This window comes from Ascaphus truei, chromosome 4, assembly GCF_040206685.1.
Source record: "Ascaphus truei isolate aAscTru1 chromosome 4, aAscTru1.hap1, whole genome shotgun sequence".
NCBI lineage: Eukaryota > Metazoa > Chordata > Amphibia > Anura > Ascaphidae > Ascaphus > Ascaphus truei.
In genome coordinates this window covers 351157172-351173499 of record NC_134486.1, presented here as the reverse complement: position 1 = coordinate 351173499, position 16328 = coordinate 351157172, and the positions used below count along the sequence as shown (strand labels likewise).

The following is a 16328-nucleotide window of genomic DNA, read 5'->3' as shown; positions in this document are numbered from 1 at the left end:
CAGGACAGTCAGGAGAGACATTACAATCAGAATGCTCGCATGAGAGTGTTTCACCCGGGAGACCAGGTGATGTTATTATTACCCAGTTGCGAGAGTAAACTCCTGGCCAAATGGCAGGGCCCATTCGAAGTACACCGCCGCACAGGTGATGTGGATTACGAGATCGCTCAACCAGGGTCCAGGAAGGGTAAGCAAATTTACCATGTGTACTTGCTGAAACCCTGGAAGATGCAGCGGTCTCTATTCATTCACCCAGTGGAGGAGGAAACGGATTTGGGTCCTCAGCCTCCACAGGAGAACATTGTGAGTGACGATAAAATCCCAATGGGTAAACAGTTGTCCTCTGAACAAAAAGGGGACTTGTTAGCAATAATGACCCAATTCCATGATGTTTTTTCTGATTTACCAGGGCAAACTAACTTAATTTCACATGCAATCGAGACAGCACCTGGGGTAAAAGTACGTTCCCGTCCTTATAGATTGCCTGAAAGTCGTAGGGCCCTGGTAGAGAAGGAGGTACAAGAAATGTTACACTTAGGAGTGATTGAGGAATCATGCAGTGAGTGGTGCAGTCCACTAGTTATGGTCCCTAAACCTGATGGCAAGGTAAGATTTTGTGTGGACCTCCGAAAGGTTAATGCGGTATCCAAGTTTGACGCATATCCGATGCCAAGGGTGGACGAATTAATTGACGCCCTTGGTAACGCGGAATATATATCCACGCTGGACTTGACAAAAGGATACTGGCAAATACCCTTAGAGGAAAAGTCCAAGTGCAAAACAGCCTTTGCCACTCCCATGGGTTTATACCAGTTTGTGACAATGCCATTTGGACTGCATGGAGCCCCAGCCACATTTCAGAGACTCATGGATAAGGTACTGAGGCCCCATAGGACTTATGCCGCAGCCTACCTAGATGACATTGTCATTTATAGTAAACACTGGCGGGCCCATCTAAATAGGCTGAAAGCGGTCCTCAAATCTCTAAGAGAGGCAGGGCTCACAGCCAACCCTAAGAAATGTGCTTTGGGTAAGGCGAAAACCAAATACTTAGGGTATGCATTGGGAGGTGGAAAAGTAAGGCCACTAGCCGACAAGGTAGTTGCCCTGAAAGAAGTTCCGACCCCCCAAACAAAAACGCAGGTACGCTCTCTGCTGGGTTTAGCAGGGTACTACCGGCGGTTCATCCCCAACTATTCGGAAGTGGCAGCCCCTTTAACGGACCTCACAAAAAAGTGGGCCCCTACACAAGTGGTATGGTCAAGGGATTGTCAGAGAGTCTTTGAGGACATAAAAAGGTGTCTATCAGAGGGTCCCATCCTTAGAAGCCCGGACTTCAACAGCCCTTTTATAGTGCAAACAGATGCATCAGAGATAGGGCTAGGGGCAGTGTTGTCACAACAGTTTGAGGGTGTTGATCACCCTATCAGTAGGAATTTCCTGAGTAGGAAATTGTTCCTGAGGGAAAAAAACTACTCAGTGATTGAGAAGGAGTGCCTCGCAGTAAAGTGGGCAATCGAGGCTTTGAGGCATTACCTGGCAGGAGTCCATTTTACTTTGGCGACGGACCATGCTCCACAGAAGTGGTTAAATAGTATGAAGGATTCCAATGCTAGATTGACTAGGTGGTATATGGCCCTCCAACCCTTCTCATTTGAGATTCAGCACAGGCCGGGAAAAGGGAACGCAAATGCTGACTTCTTTTCTAGAGAAGGAGTGGATGGTCGGGCTTCAGCCGTGCATTGCCCCAGCCACACACTAACAGGGGAGGAATGTGACAGGGTAAATAAAAGCCACCAGCTATATGCCTGGCAGACATATGTTTAGCCTGCAATGCAGCAGTGACTAGGTTAACTTCAGCTGGGAACCTCAGGACAATTAGTTGGATCCCAGCTGCCTAATCAAGGTGTGTTAAAAACCCCAGGCTGTAGACACATGGGGCTGGCTGTTGAGGAGAGAGGAGTAATCTACTGAAGAGATTACTGATACAAGGTCTGTTAGCAAAATACATGAATTATGAACTGTCTGTCTCCTGCATAGAAAACGGTAGCTGACTTATTTTTACACTGTCTACTAAAGAGAAACTGTTTTGTTTTGTCTGCTGAAGAAAAAGCCATTTTCTTTTGTTTGCTGATGAAAAGCTATTTTTGTTTTGTGTGCTGTATAATTTAAGGCTAAATAAATAAGCCTAATCCAAAGAACCTGCGTGTGTAGTTGCATTTACCCTGCAACATTCACTGAGACTCTTTATAGACTACAGGGGTCTTAAGAACATTATGGTTAAAAATCGCTACCTGCTCCTTCTGATTCCAGAACTTCTCGATCGCCTTCATGGCGCAATCATCTTCCCCAAACTCGATCTAAGAGGAGCCTATAACTTGGTCCGAATCAGGCAGGTGGATGAGTGGAAGACTGAGTTTAACACTAGAGATGGTCACTACGAGTATATCGTCATGCCCTTTGGGCTATGTAATGTTCCCGCCGTTTTTCAATTTTTTTGTCAACAAGTTCTTCAGAGACTTGCTGGGCTCTTTTATCGTCGTCTATCTCGACGACATCCTTATTTTTTCTAACTCCTTGGAGCAATATCGTGAGCAGGTAAAGGTGGTGCTTCAACGCCTTCGTAAGAATCAACTTTTTGCTAAGCTTGAAAAATGCGAATTCGGAAAATCTAGTCTTGCTTTCCTTGGTTACATCATATCTGCTCAAAGCTTACAGATGGATCCTGCCAAGGTCTCTGCCATCCTAGATTGGCCACTGCCCAAGAAACTTAAAGCCATCCAAAATATCTTCCTTGGATTCGCAAACTATTACCGTAGTTTCATCCAGGATTTCTCTAAAATAGTCGCACCTATAATGGCCATGACCAAAAAGAGGGCAGAGCATGTTCCTTGGTCTCCAGAGGCACAAGCTGCTATTCTCAAATTAAGAGACTCTTTTCCACGGCTCCTATTCTTGTGCAACCGGACCCTCTCCGTCCATTTATCCTCGAGGTTGATGCTTCTGATGTTGGTGCCGGTGCAGTACTTTCACAGAGAATGGATTTCCAGTCATGTCTGCATCCTTGTTGCTTCATCTCTAAGACATCCTCTGCATCAGAGCAGAACTATGATGTTGGGAATCGGGAGCTCTTGGCGGTAAAGATGGCACTGGAAGAATGGAGACATCTCATTGAGGGAAAATCAATGTCTGTGACCATACTAATGGACGTCCGTAACCTGGAGTATCGGGGGGCGGCCCGTAGGCTGAATTCCCGCCAAGCAAGATGGGCTCTCCTTTTCACCCGTTGCAACTATATTATTTCCTTTAGCCCTTTCCAGCCAGTTTTCTTCTGAGGATGCAAAAACTAAAAACCAACTACGAGCTCAAGGAAAACACCGAAAACCAAAGGTATATTAATCCATTCCAATTCAGTATATCAAAGTAGAAAGCAGAGCATACATAGAGTTTAACGTGCCATATATGAGAGGTAAAGACTGGGATATGACCGGGTACAGATCCACAATACCTGACTGTAGAGCCAATGACGGGAGGTAAATACTCCACGGCAAGTCAGCTGCAACTGCAATAGACACCTGTCTCTCAGTGTGATTGTCCGGTGTGGAGTACACCATGTACTCATGATGATTCACTGATCCCCTCTCCTCTTAGCCACACGGTGCACCTTAGTTAGGTGATCAGCGTCCCTCTGCTGCGTCTCTCCGATTGGCAGAACTGGAGCAAAGCAGGTGATCAGAAGAACAGCCACCCCGTGTAAGAGCCGAACTCACTAGCCAAAAGGTAAAGTTATAAAACTCTTTATTAAACTACATAAAACAGATACTACATCCACAAATAAAGGAACCTCCTCCAGGAGGTGTGATGGATAGAGGCAATACTCTGTAGCTATACCTACAGTTAACTCTCAGACATGGTAGTAGAGGATTGGGATTTCTTACAATGCATCTGATCTCAGATGCGATATTAGAGAGGGTTCTGCAGAATTTCACAATATAATTATAGTTCAAAAACACTGATTGAAGGACTTGTTTAGTGTACCATGTGAAGAATAACATTTTTTTATAAACTCCTCAAAATTCTGCGTAAAGGTTCTTTAAAAAATGTATCTAAAGCAGCATTTAAATAACAGTTAAGTACTGTAGCAACATATGCAAATGTTATACAGAGGTAAGAAAACACATTTATCTTTGACCTGAGTTTTAGATTTGTAATTAAAGTGCTGTACATTTCACTTGTTTTTGCTTTAATGTAGGTTATTTTGTGTATTAGGTCATATGTGCTTTTGAAAGTCTTAACCTTGTTTTTATTTCTTCATGACGTGTTCTAATTTTGCTGCGGGCAATGGCTTCATTGAAATTTAATTTTTATTAAATCTATCTCAAGTTTCCTCTGCATCCAATCTAATTTATAATGTTTTTATAGTTCCAGTATGACCTTTTTTTCCCCCCCCCCACCTCACTCACACTGTCTAACTACTTCAAGAGAAATTTGCTTTTACATTATATCTGGCAATTCACTATTAATAGTATTTCCAAAAAGCACATACAAAAGCTGTATGTGAATTGCAGGGCTACATTATGGAAATATATTATAAGAATTTATCGTTTTCCTATTACAGTTTTGCCTAAAATTCACCCGGCAAGATGTATTCCTGTTAGTCAAATGCAAATTACATTGTGTTGACGCACTTGCCTTATAAACTTACAAATTAAATAGTTAGTCAATTTTTCTCTGATAGACTCCTTTGCTGACTCATACAGTCTCAATGTCTTTTCCTCTTCTCAGCAATCGACAGTGGAAATGAAACTTGCTCCCAGCAGAGCAGTCACTAATCACCGCATTCGAAATCCATCTGCAAATCCTCTCGACAAAAATAATTTCTGTATTGCTTTCAACTTTATCTCTTTCCTGAGCATCAATAGAATGCATAATAAACAATTATATACATTTAGCATGCCTTACAGTACTTACTATCTGCTAATCACAAACGCACCTTTAAAAGACAAAAGGCCTATTGATACAAGTTAGAAGAATTTAGCTCTAAGCGATCCAAAAAAAATGTCAATTATTTTTTTTAGAGCAGATTATATTTTGGTGGTTGGCATGATCCGATGCACAGAAGTCTGTCAATACTGTGGGCATCAGGTGAGGAAACTTAAGTGAGCTAACATCTGAAGGAAAGGAGGTAACCTTTTATCATACTTGTTCTTGCTTTTCTTCTAATCTTCATACACTGCAGGGCTCTCAAACTCCATCCTCAGACAAGGGCAATGAACAGGCCAGCTTTTATGGATATCCCTGCTTCAGCACAGGTGGCTCAATAAGTGGCTCGGTCACCTGTGCTGAAGCAGGAGATATCCATAAAGCTGGTCTGTTGGGTGCCTTTAAGGACTGAGTTTGAGACCCCTGCTTTAATGAAATCCCTTTAGGGGCCTTATGATGGGGTCTTTAGTACAATTGCTAAAGGTTTCACAACTTGCATAAACCCATATAAACAGGGGTAACATTTAGCAAGTGTTTGCTCTATTCTTCTTATCTATTATACTCCAAGTAATTTTAGTACTGTATATACTGTAGTTGGTCCACACTCCATCTTCAAGAGCCACCTACAGGTCCGGTTTTCCAGATTTCTCGAACAAGTAATTACCCAATTAACCTAACTCTAATTATCACTAATTCACATTGCTTATGTAAAACCCTTTCCCCCCCCCCCGCCCCCTTAGGGGAGATCCTCCTGCTACGGGTGTGTCTGAGTGCTGTGCGTGCTCATCTGTTGTGTTCAGGAGCCCTCAGTCTCCGCGTTGGTATGGGGATTGGCAAGGGACAGGCTTCTGGTCTTGCTGGTGCAGCGCCTCCATCCTATGGGGATCTGCCAGAGGCAGAGAGGAACCCCACAGGAACCCCTTCTCAGTAAGGTAGACAGACGAGGAACTTCATACCATCGGCAGGCCAGTTGATTCCATCTGTCATGCAAGAGAGGTACTCTGTCTCTAGGCACATGGGGCTAGTCGCCGGCAGAACTGCCTCACTCACTCTGGTGCAGGCTACATCCTGGAATCACGATCTCTAATTTAGGGAAGGAAGCATCTTATATACCTGGGGTAAGGGATTAGTGACCATGCCACAAACTGGGAAGGGCTGCGGGCGGAACAGGCTTCACCCCACGGTGCTAATACCTGTAACCACCCCCCGGGCATGATGCTTCCAGCGGCCACTAGCCTGCACCTGGCTATGGCTACAATATAACATATCAATTAGTAGTGTGCTGCAGGACTCCCATGCTGGCTCATGAGGAGGAATTTAACCCTGATACGGCCTGTACTTACCAGGACTTATGTGCCAGGACCGGGAAATCCATAGCCAAAGGCACTAGGCTACACTTAGGTATATATTGTCCTGACAACCTTGCTTATTAGAGTCTGAGCTTTGCATCTCGTGGGCCAATAGGAAGCCACACCGGATGACATCACTGCTTCCTATTGGCCCGCAAGGTGTGGGAGCTTTGAAAAGCAGTAATGTGAACCCTGATACCCGGCTAGAGTGGCTGCCAGCAGCCCATACAGAGGTAAGAATCTCCAGAAGCAGGGGTTACCCAGAGCTGAAATGAATGGGGTTCAGCTCCGGAGACCCCCTGCTTCAATTCTGTGTAAAAATAAATAAATAAAACAACGTGCTTGGATTGCCTCTTTAAAAGGGTGATCCCCTTTACTGTAACTAGGATCAGCCCACTATTGCAAGGTATTCTCTCTTACTGTGTGACAGTGGCGACTGCTTTTTTGTTGTCCTCAGTGCTTTCTTTTGGTCGTGCCATGACATGTTTCCACACACCTGTATGGTGAAGACTAAACTCCACAAAGTTTCTGATCTTTATACAGGATGGGGCCTCCCAAGCTCACCTCTGGAGATCTACCTAATTATTTAAACACCTGATTATAATTATCCCCTTTAATTTAGTTGATAAAACCAGGGGTTTCACTTACTTTTGCACATACCCTGACTCTTACTCCATTGTTTGTCTAATTCATATATCATTTTGTTTCAAAAGACATGGAATTGGTTAATATAAACCCCATTGGATTGTGGCAGGACGGCCTCATGGTGTGGTCAGTAAGTGTCCCATAGAGTGGGTAAGGTTTTTAATTTCAGTGGTTTTATTTTCCACAGTCAAACATTAGGCACACTGTCCCTTTAAGGCAAACACAAAACATAAAAAGAACATCTACTGCACGGTAGGGAGGCTAACTAGACAGTATAAAGCTATCTGCAAGTTGGCTAACTAAACCAGTTACCAACTTTTAAATAGCAGATTCTTATATATAGAAAGAAGAACAATGTCTTATCTTGTTTGGTGAGAATTCAGGCAATCTTTCAGGTTCCAGCAGCCTGGACAGAACAGCTCTGGTATATGGGAGAACCCACCTACTACCAGCAGTAGCCTCCTTATCAAGCTGCCTGAGAGCAGTGTTAATTCAGCCATGATTGCTCAGGTACCTCTAACTAGGTTAACCCTCCGACTGCTGGTTTCAGCATTCACAGGTTTGTTTCCCAGGCATTTTCAGCAGCAAGTGACTTCACCCTGTCCCATGGATATTTAAGAAAAGACTGGGTTGGTTTTGATCCAAGAAAGTTGTCATGAGAAAACTATGGAATTTCCGTAATTAACGTTGGGGTTCACAAACTTTGTCTCACCACTATATCTCTTCAAAGAAGCTTCAGATTTGAAAAAACAGAAACCGTTTTGGCAAGGGCAAGAAGATCTCTATTAAAATCCAAAACAAATTGGGTATTACGCACAAACTGATGTTTTAAATACATATGAATCCTTACCAGCAATCTAACATTTGTGGGTGCAAAATTCACCGGTTATACGAAGGTTTACATATGCTATTTTGTCATGGTAAATGAGGCATTGCATTTCCTTAAGCTTTAATATGTGTACAAAACGTATGTGGACCACACTTCATCAATTCATTTCAAGAATAACTCCATGAGACAAATACATTAAGTGCAGAAACTTTACAGTGTAATGCAGGTACACATGGTTTTGCTGAAAATTGTAAAAATGAACCTGGTCGGTTTTGGTTATTGTTGGATTAGTTAGGGCAGACTGTCGGTTCAGCTTTTTCTGTTGTTTACTATATTGAAAACACTCAAATTTAATAAAAATATATTGGCCTTGCTCAGTTATTGGGGATGATTTAATAATCCTTTTTGTTTGCTTGTTTTGCAGTGAACAATCCAATCCCTTGCAACTTGATCTCTGAAGCCAAAAAGGCAGCGAAAATCTTAAAAGAATTTACAGAAATCAGTTCTAGAACCGGACCAGATAAGATTATTCCTGGTTAGTGATATGCTGCTTGCTTGGTTTTACAATGTTAATGTGGGTAAATGACTTTGATGGTAGAATGTACTACTACCACTACATGACCAGGGAGGCTGCGAGCCACCCCCATATAACAGACAAGCAATGAGGGACTTGGTTTGGAGGTATAAAAATCAGCGGCTTTGTTTATTAAACAATAGAGTAACCGGTTGTCCCTGCCAGAGTGCTCGCTTAAAGGGTTTTATTTCTTTATAAAATGTTTTACTAGGAAGTAATACATTGAGAGTTACCTCTTGTTTTAAAGTATGTCTTGGGTATAGCGTTTAGATGACAAATACATGATTACAATACATAGTTACGTAAGTCAACAGGGTATACATTGCATGCACAGTTAGAGATAATATATATTATAGGCGTATGTAACAGTTACAGACCAGATTCAAATGTGAGACAGCTTTAGTTTTTAAAGAACTTAGACTGGTGGTGGCTGTGAGAGTCTCCGGTAGGTTGTTCCAGTTTTGGGGTGCAATGCAAGAGAAGGAGGAACGGCCAGATACTTTGCTGAACCTTGGGACCATGAACAGTCTTTTGGAGTCAGATCTCAGATAAGTGCGGCATGTGGTAGGGGTGAGGAGCTTGTTCAGATAGACTGGTTAAGGGAAGGCCTGGCCTTGGCCTGCTGCCCCCCTAGCTAGGCGAGCCCCCATGAGTTGGCCGTTGTCGCGAGTGGGTTCCCGGGAGTCACGTTCAGTTGACCCCGCCCACTTAAGACTGCCCCCGGGCTTCATCAGCCCCGATCCCCATCTGGCAAGGTCAAGCACTTACTCCACAAACTGCTGCCACCAACGGGTCAATTTAACCCCCTTAAATTAGGCCCATGACGCCAAACCTGATAGGACCCTCTCCAACCCTTTCTGCAACTCGTTGTTGAACAAATCCGCCCCAATCTCTGATAAATGTATGCCGTCAGGCCTAAATAGGCTGACTATTTTGCAATTGAAATCCGAGTGGCTGATCCGCCACCCCCTGCACTGTGTCACAAATTTCCCCACCATTTTGTTCAACTTTACGTGCGCCCCGCCACACTACCCTGCAGACTATGTCTGACGAGACGATCTGAATTCCTGGCCAAAGGGCGAGGATGTGAGCCAGGTCTTGCTTTATTGTATTGACTAGCTTGAAGTAGCACCGCACGGCCAGGTCATTGCCCCCGGCATGAAGGATAAGGATCCGTGGTGGCCCCCGGCATGAAGGATAAGGATCTGTGGTGCTCTTCTATCTCTGGCCATAATCATTAGCCGTGGGAGAAATTGGCCTACCACAGCCCTCTACCGCCCCACCATAACACCTTTGCATGCTCTGCGCACAACCCGAGGTTTCTCCCGTATAGGCGTTTGATAGCTCGCTTATCTGCCCAGTGTATGAGTGAATCCCCGATGATCCATACGTCTGTGGAATTTTCAAAGGCATAAGGTGGTGGAGGTTTATTCCAACAAGAGCTATTCCCCTGTTAACGTGGGCCTGATGTAGGACCGGTATCTGTTAGACTTCCTATCTTCTGTATCGCTGTTACTGACAGCCCTGCATGCAATACTTCTATTGTTGCCCCAATCCGAAATGAATGTATTCCGTACTGTGACTCGTCTAGACCCTGGTGCTGAAGGCACATGTGGAAAACCTGCAGGTACTGAAACCTAGAGAACAGTACACCATCCGCGTGCAGTAGTAGTGGACCTTGCCCACCTGGCCGGCACTCCATGTATTCCTTAAGCACGTTAACGGGGCAAAATACGGCCCCTGGCAGACCTAGCAATGAAATCCAAGCTCCCTTCCCTTGCTGGTCTGTTTTTGATCTTTGAATGTGCAGCTTAACCGACCGTCCCTTAGAATTACGTCCTTGAGCTGCAAACCTCCCTCTCCTCTGCGTGATGCGCAGACTAGCTCCCGGGCTCGCAATGCTGCAAAGAAGGCCAACGCAAACGTCGGCCGAAAAAGCCTTGCCTCGAACGTGGAAAAACACACTCGCTCCGCCGTCTGCATTAAACCCTCTAGGATTGATGGTTTTACTGGCCTTCTACTGTCTTTTAATAGCGCCCCCCTTGTTAACCCTGCTAACACCCTTTTGACTATGAACGCCTTTGTCAGATTCTTTTTGCCTTCTAACCCCGTCACTTTCTTCCCTATGTATCCTCCTGTTAAACCCTTTGCTCTTAAGTTTAAAATGAACGACATTAAGGTCCCTATTCTTGATACCTCCAGTCCCAATTCCCCCTCTTGGCTTTGATAATCGAGTCAAGCCGCCGTGTTGGCCCCCCACGTACCCGGAGTCAGAGAGGATCGTACTAGTTCTGTCAGTGGATCGTTGCAAGTTCCCACAAGTCTACTGGGCATGGACTGCCATTTGGCTTCCAAAACTGAGCCATCTGTAACCGGGATAAAGAGTCAGCAATGTTATTTGCAACCCCCGGGACATGCTGTGCCTTGAACGCAAGTGAAGGCATAAAAGTACAAAATTGTGCAGAAGGGTCAGTACCGGAGGGGAGCGTGAACCAAAATTGTTCACCGATTCTACTACCCCCATGTTATCTGACCAGAAGGTGAACAACTGACCCCACAAACACACCACAATGAGCAAGGGGAATAGCTCTAGGAATGTTAGGTTCCTAATGAGCTGAGTCTCCCTCCAGTGGAGAAGCCATTGGTCCATGTGTAGCCCTGGTAAGATTATGGGCTATATTTCTATCCTCCTCCTGCGCAGTAATCCCTGTTAAAGGCATGTTTGCCAGGAGTTATCATGGGTTTTCCCCACATCAAGCACTTGCCCTGAAATGGTGAAGTTAGGTCACCTGACCCTGTGTCCAATCAAGAGACACAGGGGCTGTGCCTGCTGAAACCATAAAGAGCAGTGCACTTCCTATTTAGTAGAGTTCCTGAGAGAGTTCTAACTCTAGGTTCTAGTGGTGATAGTGAGTTAGGATCCAGATGAGTAGAGCTGATAGGTGGACCAAGTACCTCTCATCCTGCTTAGGGGGTGAGGGAAGAGCTAGCCCCACTCTGGGTGCCCCTGAGGCCCAGAGTGGAGGCAGGGACATCCTAAGGGAGTACAGCTGGCTGGCTGCTCATATGTGATATCTGTCTGCATGCTGTGAAGAGAGAAAATAAAGAGCTGCTGCTAATTATAAGAGACTTGTGTGGAGACTTGAATCTCTCATCCCTGGGAGGGGATTCTGTGGTAGGGATTCCACCCCGTATCCCTTGGGCTTACTACAGATGGAGGCGCTGCACAATTGAAGGAGAACGAAGGCATCCACCCCAGAAACCTGTCCTGTTGTCCCCCATGTCACCGCGGGAGACTCAGGCCCCCCTGTTGCCAGCAGGTATGCACCAAACTCAGACACGTAGCAGACCTTGAGACACCCTAGGGTACCCGATGTGAGGTTGGGTGGGGGTCCATGGGCTACACACGCACCATGCCCCGTTAAAGTATGCCCCAAAACCAACAGAACCAGACGCTTCTGTGAACAATTGTAGCTCGGTGTTATGGGCTGGACATCCTCGCCACAAGGTTCTGCCTTTGTAAACCCTTACAAAATCCAGCCAAACCGTCAGATACTTGCGGATTTCAGTGGTGACCTGAATGAAATGGCCAGGACATTTTATCCCAACTGTGGCAGCAGAGAGGGGCCTAGCAAACACCCTTCCTGCCGGCATGACTCATGCTGCGAAGACTACTGTAACTGGCCAAGCAGTGCTTGAAAATGCCTCAATGAGGTCTTTTGAGGGCCATGAATTCCTGGAGCAGCTTGCGTAAGGCGACTAACTTTTCCGGCGGGAACCTGTACTCCATCCTCACTGTGTCAATCTCGATTCCCAAAAAAGTAAGGAAGGTTGTCGAACGCACCGTTTTTTCGTCGGCCAAGGGAACATCAAATTCATGCGCTATAGCTGAAAATGAAAACAGCCACCTTGCACATAAATCTGAACCCCAGTAGCCAACAAAAAGGAAGTCGTCAAAGGAGTGCATGGCCCCCGCCGCCTGCACCCTTTTTCGCGCTACCCATTCCAGGAAGGTGCTAAACGTTTCGAAATAAAAACAAAAAAGCGCACATCCCATCGCCAAGCATAAATTGACGTAGTACTGGTCCTCGAGCATGCAGCCTAGCAAGTGGAAACACACTCTGGCTGAACCGGCAAAGGCCTGAAAGCCAAGTTGATGTCTGATTTTGACATTAATGCCCCTTTACCCATACTTTCCACCAGTGCTGCCACCTGATTCGAAGTTTGCGTAAGTCACTGAACACAACTCTCGATCGATAACGTTATTCACTGACGACCCCTCTGTGTAGGATATGTGTTGGATTAACCTATAGGCCCCGGCCTCTTTCTTGTGGACCACCCCCCAACGTGGAAATCCTGAAATTAGGAGGGGAGGGGGGGAGTCGAAGGGGCCTGCCATTTTCCCCAATTCGACTTCCTTCCAAATTTTCTCCCTAGATACGTTACCATGTATCCTGACCGATTTCAAATTCCGTACACCCTCTGATCCCGCTTGATACTCAACGGAATCCTGAACCCCTCCTTAAACCCAGCTAAAAGTAGCTGGGCTGCCTCCCTATTGGGGTACCTTGCTAGCCACGGTGCCAAATTGCCGACGATTATTGGTGTCACCGCCCTCGTGGCCAATCTTCCACCCTGTACCCCTACCTCTGCGTGTGCCCTTCTTAAAACACTTTGACTGTGCATGGCGGCCGCCTCAAATGGAGCAGACGTGCCGGAAACGTCGGAGTGGCTGCACAGTGTATTGTTACTCCCTGGTATGCTAGTTCGCCATGCACCCATACCTCCATTGCTACCCCCACGAAAGGAGGCCACCCCTCCTCCAGAAGCAAACTGTAAATAAAGATCTACGTCCTTGACATTCCAAGCTATCTCGCCCTTGTGAGCTTCTATTGATTGCCTGAAACGCTCGTCAACCAAACCATGCCTCCGTAATTGTGGTGTACTTCCTGAATCATGTTGTGGTACTTAGAGTGAGGCACATACATGCGTTTCCTTCACCCCAATTACGCTGGCCAGAATAACGAAAGCCTTTGACCAATTGCGAAAGGTGCATGGGAAAAGCCTTTTTTCCACATCCTCTTTCTTCGACTCTCCTTTTTTTGGTTGACTTTACCAACGCTTCCCTATAGCCTTGAAGCAGAGATAATATCTCCATGTATTCCCCTGCCCAAATCTTGTCCTTAACCTCGTTTAAGTAAATGTGTGCCCAATGAGCTAGATTTAGTCGTACAGTATGTCTTTGTATGCCACGTCAGGCATCCTCTTATCCTCAGTCAGTGTAGCTGAAATGGATGCCAATAGAGGGAGGGCAAGCGGGGAAGGTAGCGATCCCATCTGTGTGGTCTGCCCCGCAGACCCCTGCGCCGTGCCGCTAGCTACCTGCGGAGAACCCATGGCTATTGCTGGCGCTATGCCTGTCATTACAAATGGTGCTGTTCTGATTGCTGGGGGTACGACTGCTGCTGGAGATATTCCAGACTTAGGCGTTGTCGCCCCAATATAATCGCTTTTGCCTCCTGTCACCCTTGGCCCTGCGTCAAGATGCGCCGCTAACAGGGACAGAGCTTGCCTTATGCCCAACAATGCTGCTTCCATAAGCTGTGATCCTGCACTCAAGGCTGACCCACCCACAATCACTCGAGGAGGCAAGGTCCCTGCTAGCCACTTGGGGGGGGGGACTCCCACCATTTATACTCGTGTAAGATGTTGCTGGACGCTTACCTTTTGTTGACCGCTTTTGTGCCTGCGTGCTGGTTGCCCCAGACGGCATTGCGGGGCGCCTGTCGGGATCCACCCCAGTTTGCTCCTCGCCACGGCCTCTATTAGGAGGCCATGCCTGGAGCGTCCCCGTGCTGTCGACGACGTGCCACCAATGCTGGGTGGCGATGCTGACTGTGGCTCAGCCGCATGCTGCCGACTCGTCCCTGAGCCGATCGCCACCTCACCGCCATCTGAAATTACAACTTCCGTGTCGACATGCCCCCTGGCAACATTGACGTGGGTCGCCGCCCCACCTGCAGACTTATGTCCTGCCGTAGCGGCATTTCATTACGCCTAGTTGCCCTGCTGCATGGCACATCTACTGGCTAAGGGCGCCCTCATCAATTGAGGGCCACGCGTCCACACATGCGGGAACGTGTCAACCTTGTCGGCACAACCAATCCTGCCTGCCAGCTTGACCATATGGCCTTGTCTGCCCTCTGCTCCGTGCATGAGCGCTAATAGCTGTCGCTGGAACCAGCCTTCCCCCTTGTTCCATGCCGCGGCCTGTAGTTATATGATTTTGTCTACTTAAGACATTATTACAGGTATGCTATGTGATAAGGCGATATGAGTGGTGGGTTTGCGTTTTTATCTCACCTTGTGAAGAAGAATAAAGTATGTGTGCTGTTTATCCAATTGTCATGTGTATGTAGGGAGTATCGCGCTGGCGACAGAGATAATCCCGACTCCAGACGAAAACAGAGTGTTACTTGAACAAAGTACCAATCTGACTGAAATGAACATGAAATGATAATGTTATCATCGGTACGTGAGACATCTTGATAGCAGGCGGGCCCCATTCCCTGTCCCACCCGTGCCCAGCATCCTAGCCGGACCCAAGGGTAGAGTTTTCTTTCTTTAAACATACACCTAGATCATGCATTTCACTTTCAGTACCTCCTACGTTGATAGCTACATACAGACACTTCAGTAAGCGTACTATATACAGACACTTCAGTAAGCGTACTACATACAGACACTTCAGTAAGCGTACTACATACAGACACTTCAGTAAGCGTACTATATACAGACACTTCAGTAAGTGTACTATATACAGTCACTTCAGTAAGCGTACTACATACAGACACTTCAGTAAGTGTACTATATACAGTCACTTCAGTAAGCGTACTACATACAGACACTTCAGTAAGCGTACTATATACAGTCACTTGAGTAAGCGTACTACATACAGACACTTCAGTAAGCGTACTACATACAGACACTTCAGTAAGCGTGCCACATACAGACACTTCAGTAAGCTTACTACATACAGACACTTCAGTAAGCGTACTACATACAGACACTTCAGTAAGCGTACTACATACAGACACTTCAGTAAGCGTACTACATACAGACACTTCAGTAAGCGTACTACATACAGACACTTCAGTAAGCGTACTACATACAGACACTTCAGTAAGCGTACTACATACAGACACTTCAGTAAGCGTACTATATACAGACACTTCAGTAAGCGTACTACATACAGACACTTCAGTAAGCGTACTATATACAGACACTTCAGTAAGCGTACTACATACAGACACTTCAGTAAGCGTACTACATACAGACACTTCAGTAAGCGTACTATATACAGACACTTCAGTAAGCGTACTACATACAGACACTTCAGTAAGCGTACTACAGACAGACACTTCAGTAAGCGTACTACATACAGACACTTCAGTAAGCGTACTACATACAGACACTTCAGTAAGCATACTAACTTTTACATTTCCCACAGTAATTTAATAAACCTCAAAATGTTATGGCCCCTGACCTGAATATGCAGCATACTCCTTCTAGCACTTGTCTTACAGGCTGTTAAAAGGCCCTAGAAGGAAACCCCGCCTTACAGGACACAAAACAAAATTACATGTGGCCATTGACTCCTCACATTTCTCCCCCCCCCCCCCCTTTTTTTGTTGTTTTTTTTTTAAAGTATAAAAGCTATGCAAATGACACTATGGAGGAGGGGTGTTACTTGGGCCATGTGCTGGACAGGAGGTGGTTTGAGTAGAGTACTACCCCCATGGACTGAGGCTTTAGGCTTGCGTGGCCATGTGTCGTACATGGAGGAGGGGAAAGGGGGATGAATGGCCACATGCCGCAACAAAATAATTCTTTTTTTTATTTTTATTTTTTTATTTATACAACCTTTGGTATAACTCTGTCCCTTCCT

At 45.8% G+C, this 16328-nt stretch overlaps 1 protein-coding gene across 5 annotated transcripts in view; it reads left to right on the top strand.

The window, feature by feature from the left end:
* The window catches only part of SH3YL1 (SH3 and SYLF domain containing 1), a 153293-nt gene that overhangs the window by 25372 nt on the left and 111593 nt on the right, over positions 1-16328 (top strand). For all 5 annotated transcript variants that reach the window (XM_075598257.1, XM_075598256.1, XM_075598255.1 and 2 more), the window contains exon 2: positions 8231-8341. In XM_075598257.1, coding sequence (XP_075454372.1) covers positions 8231-8341 — 111 coding nt within the window. The remainder of the gene's footprint in view (positions 1-8230; positions 8342-16328) is intronic.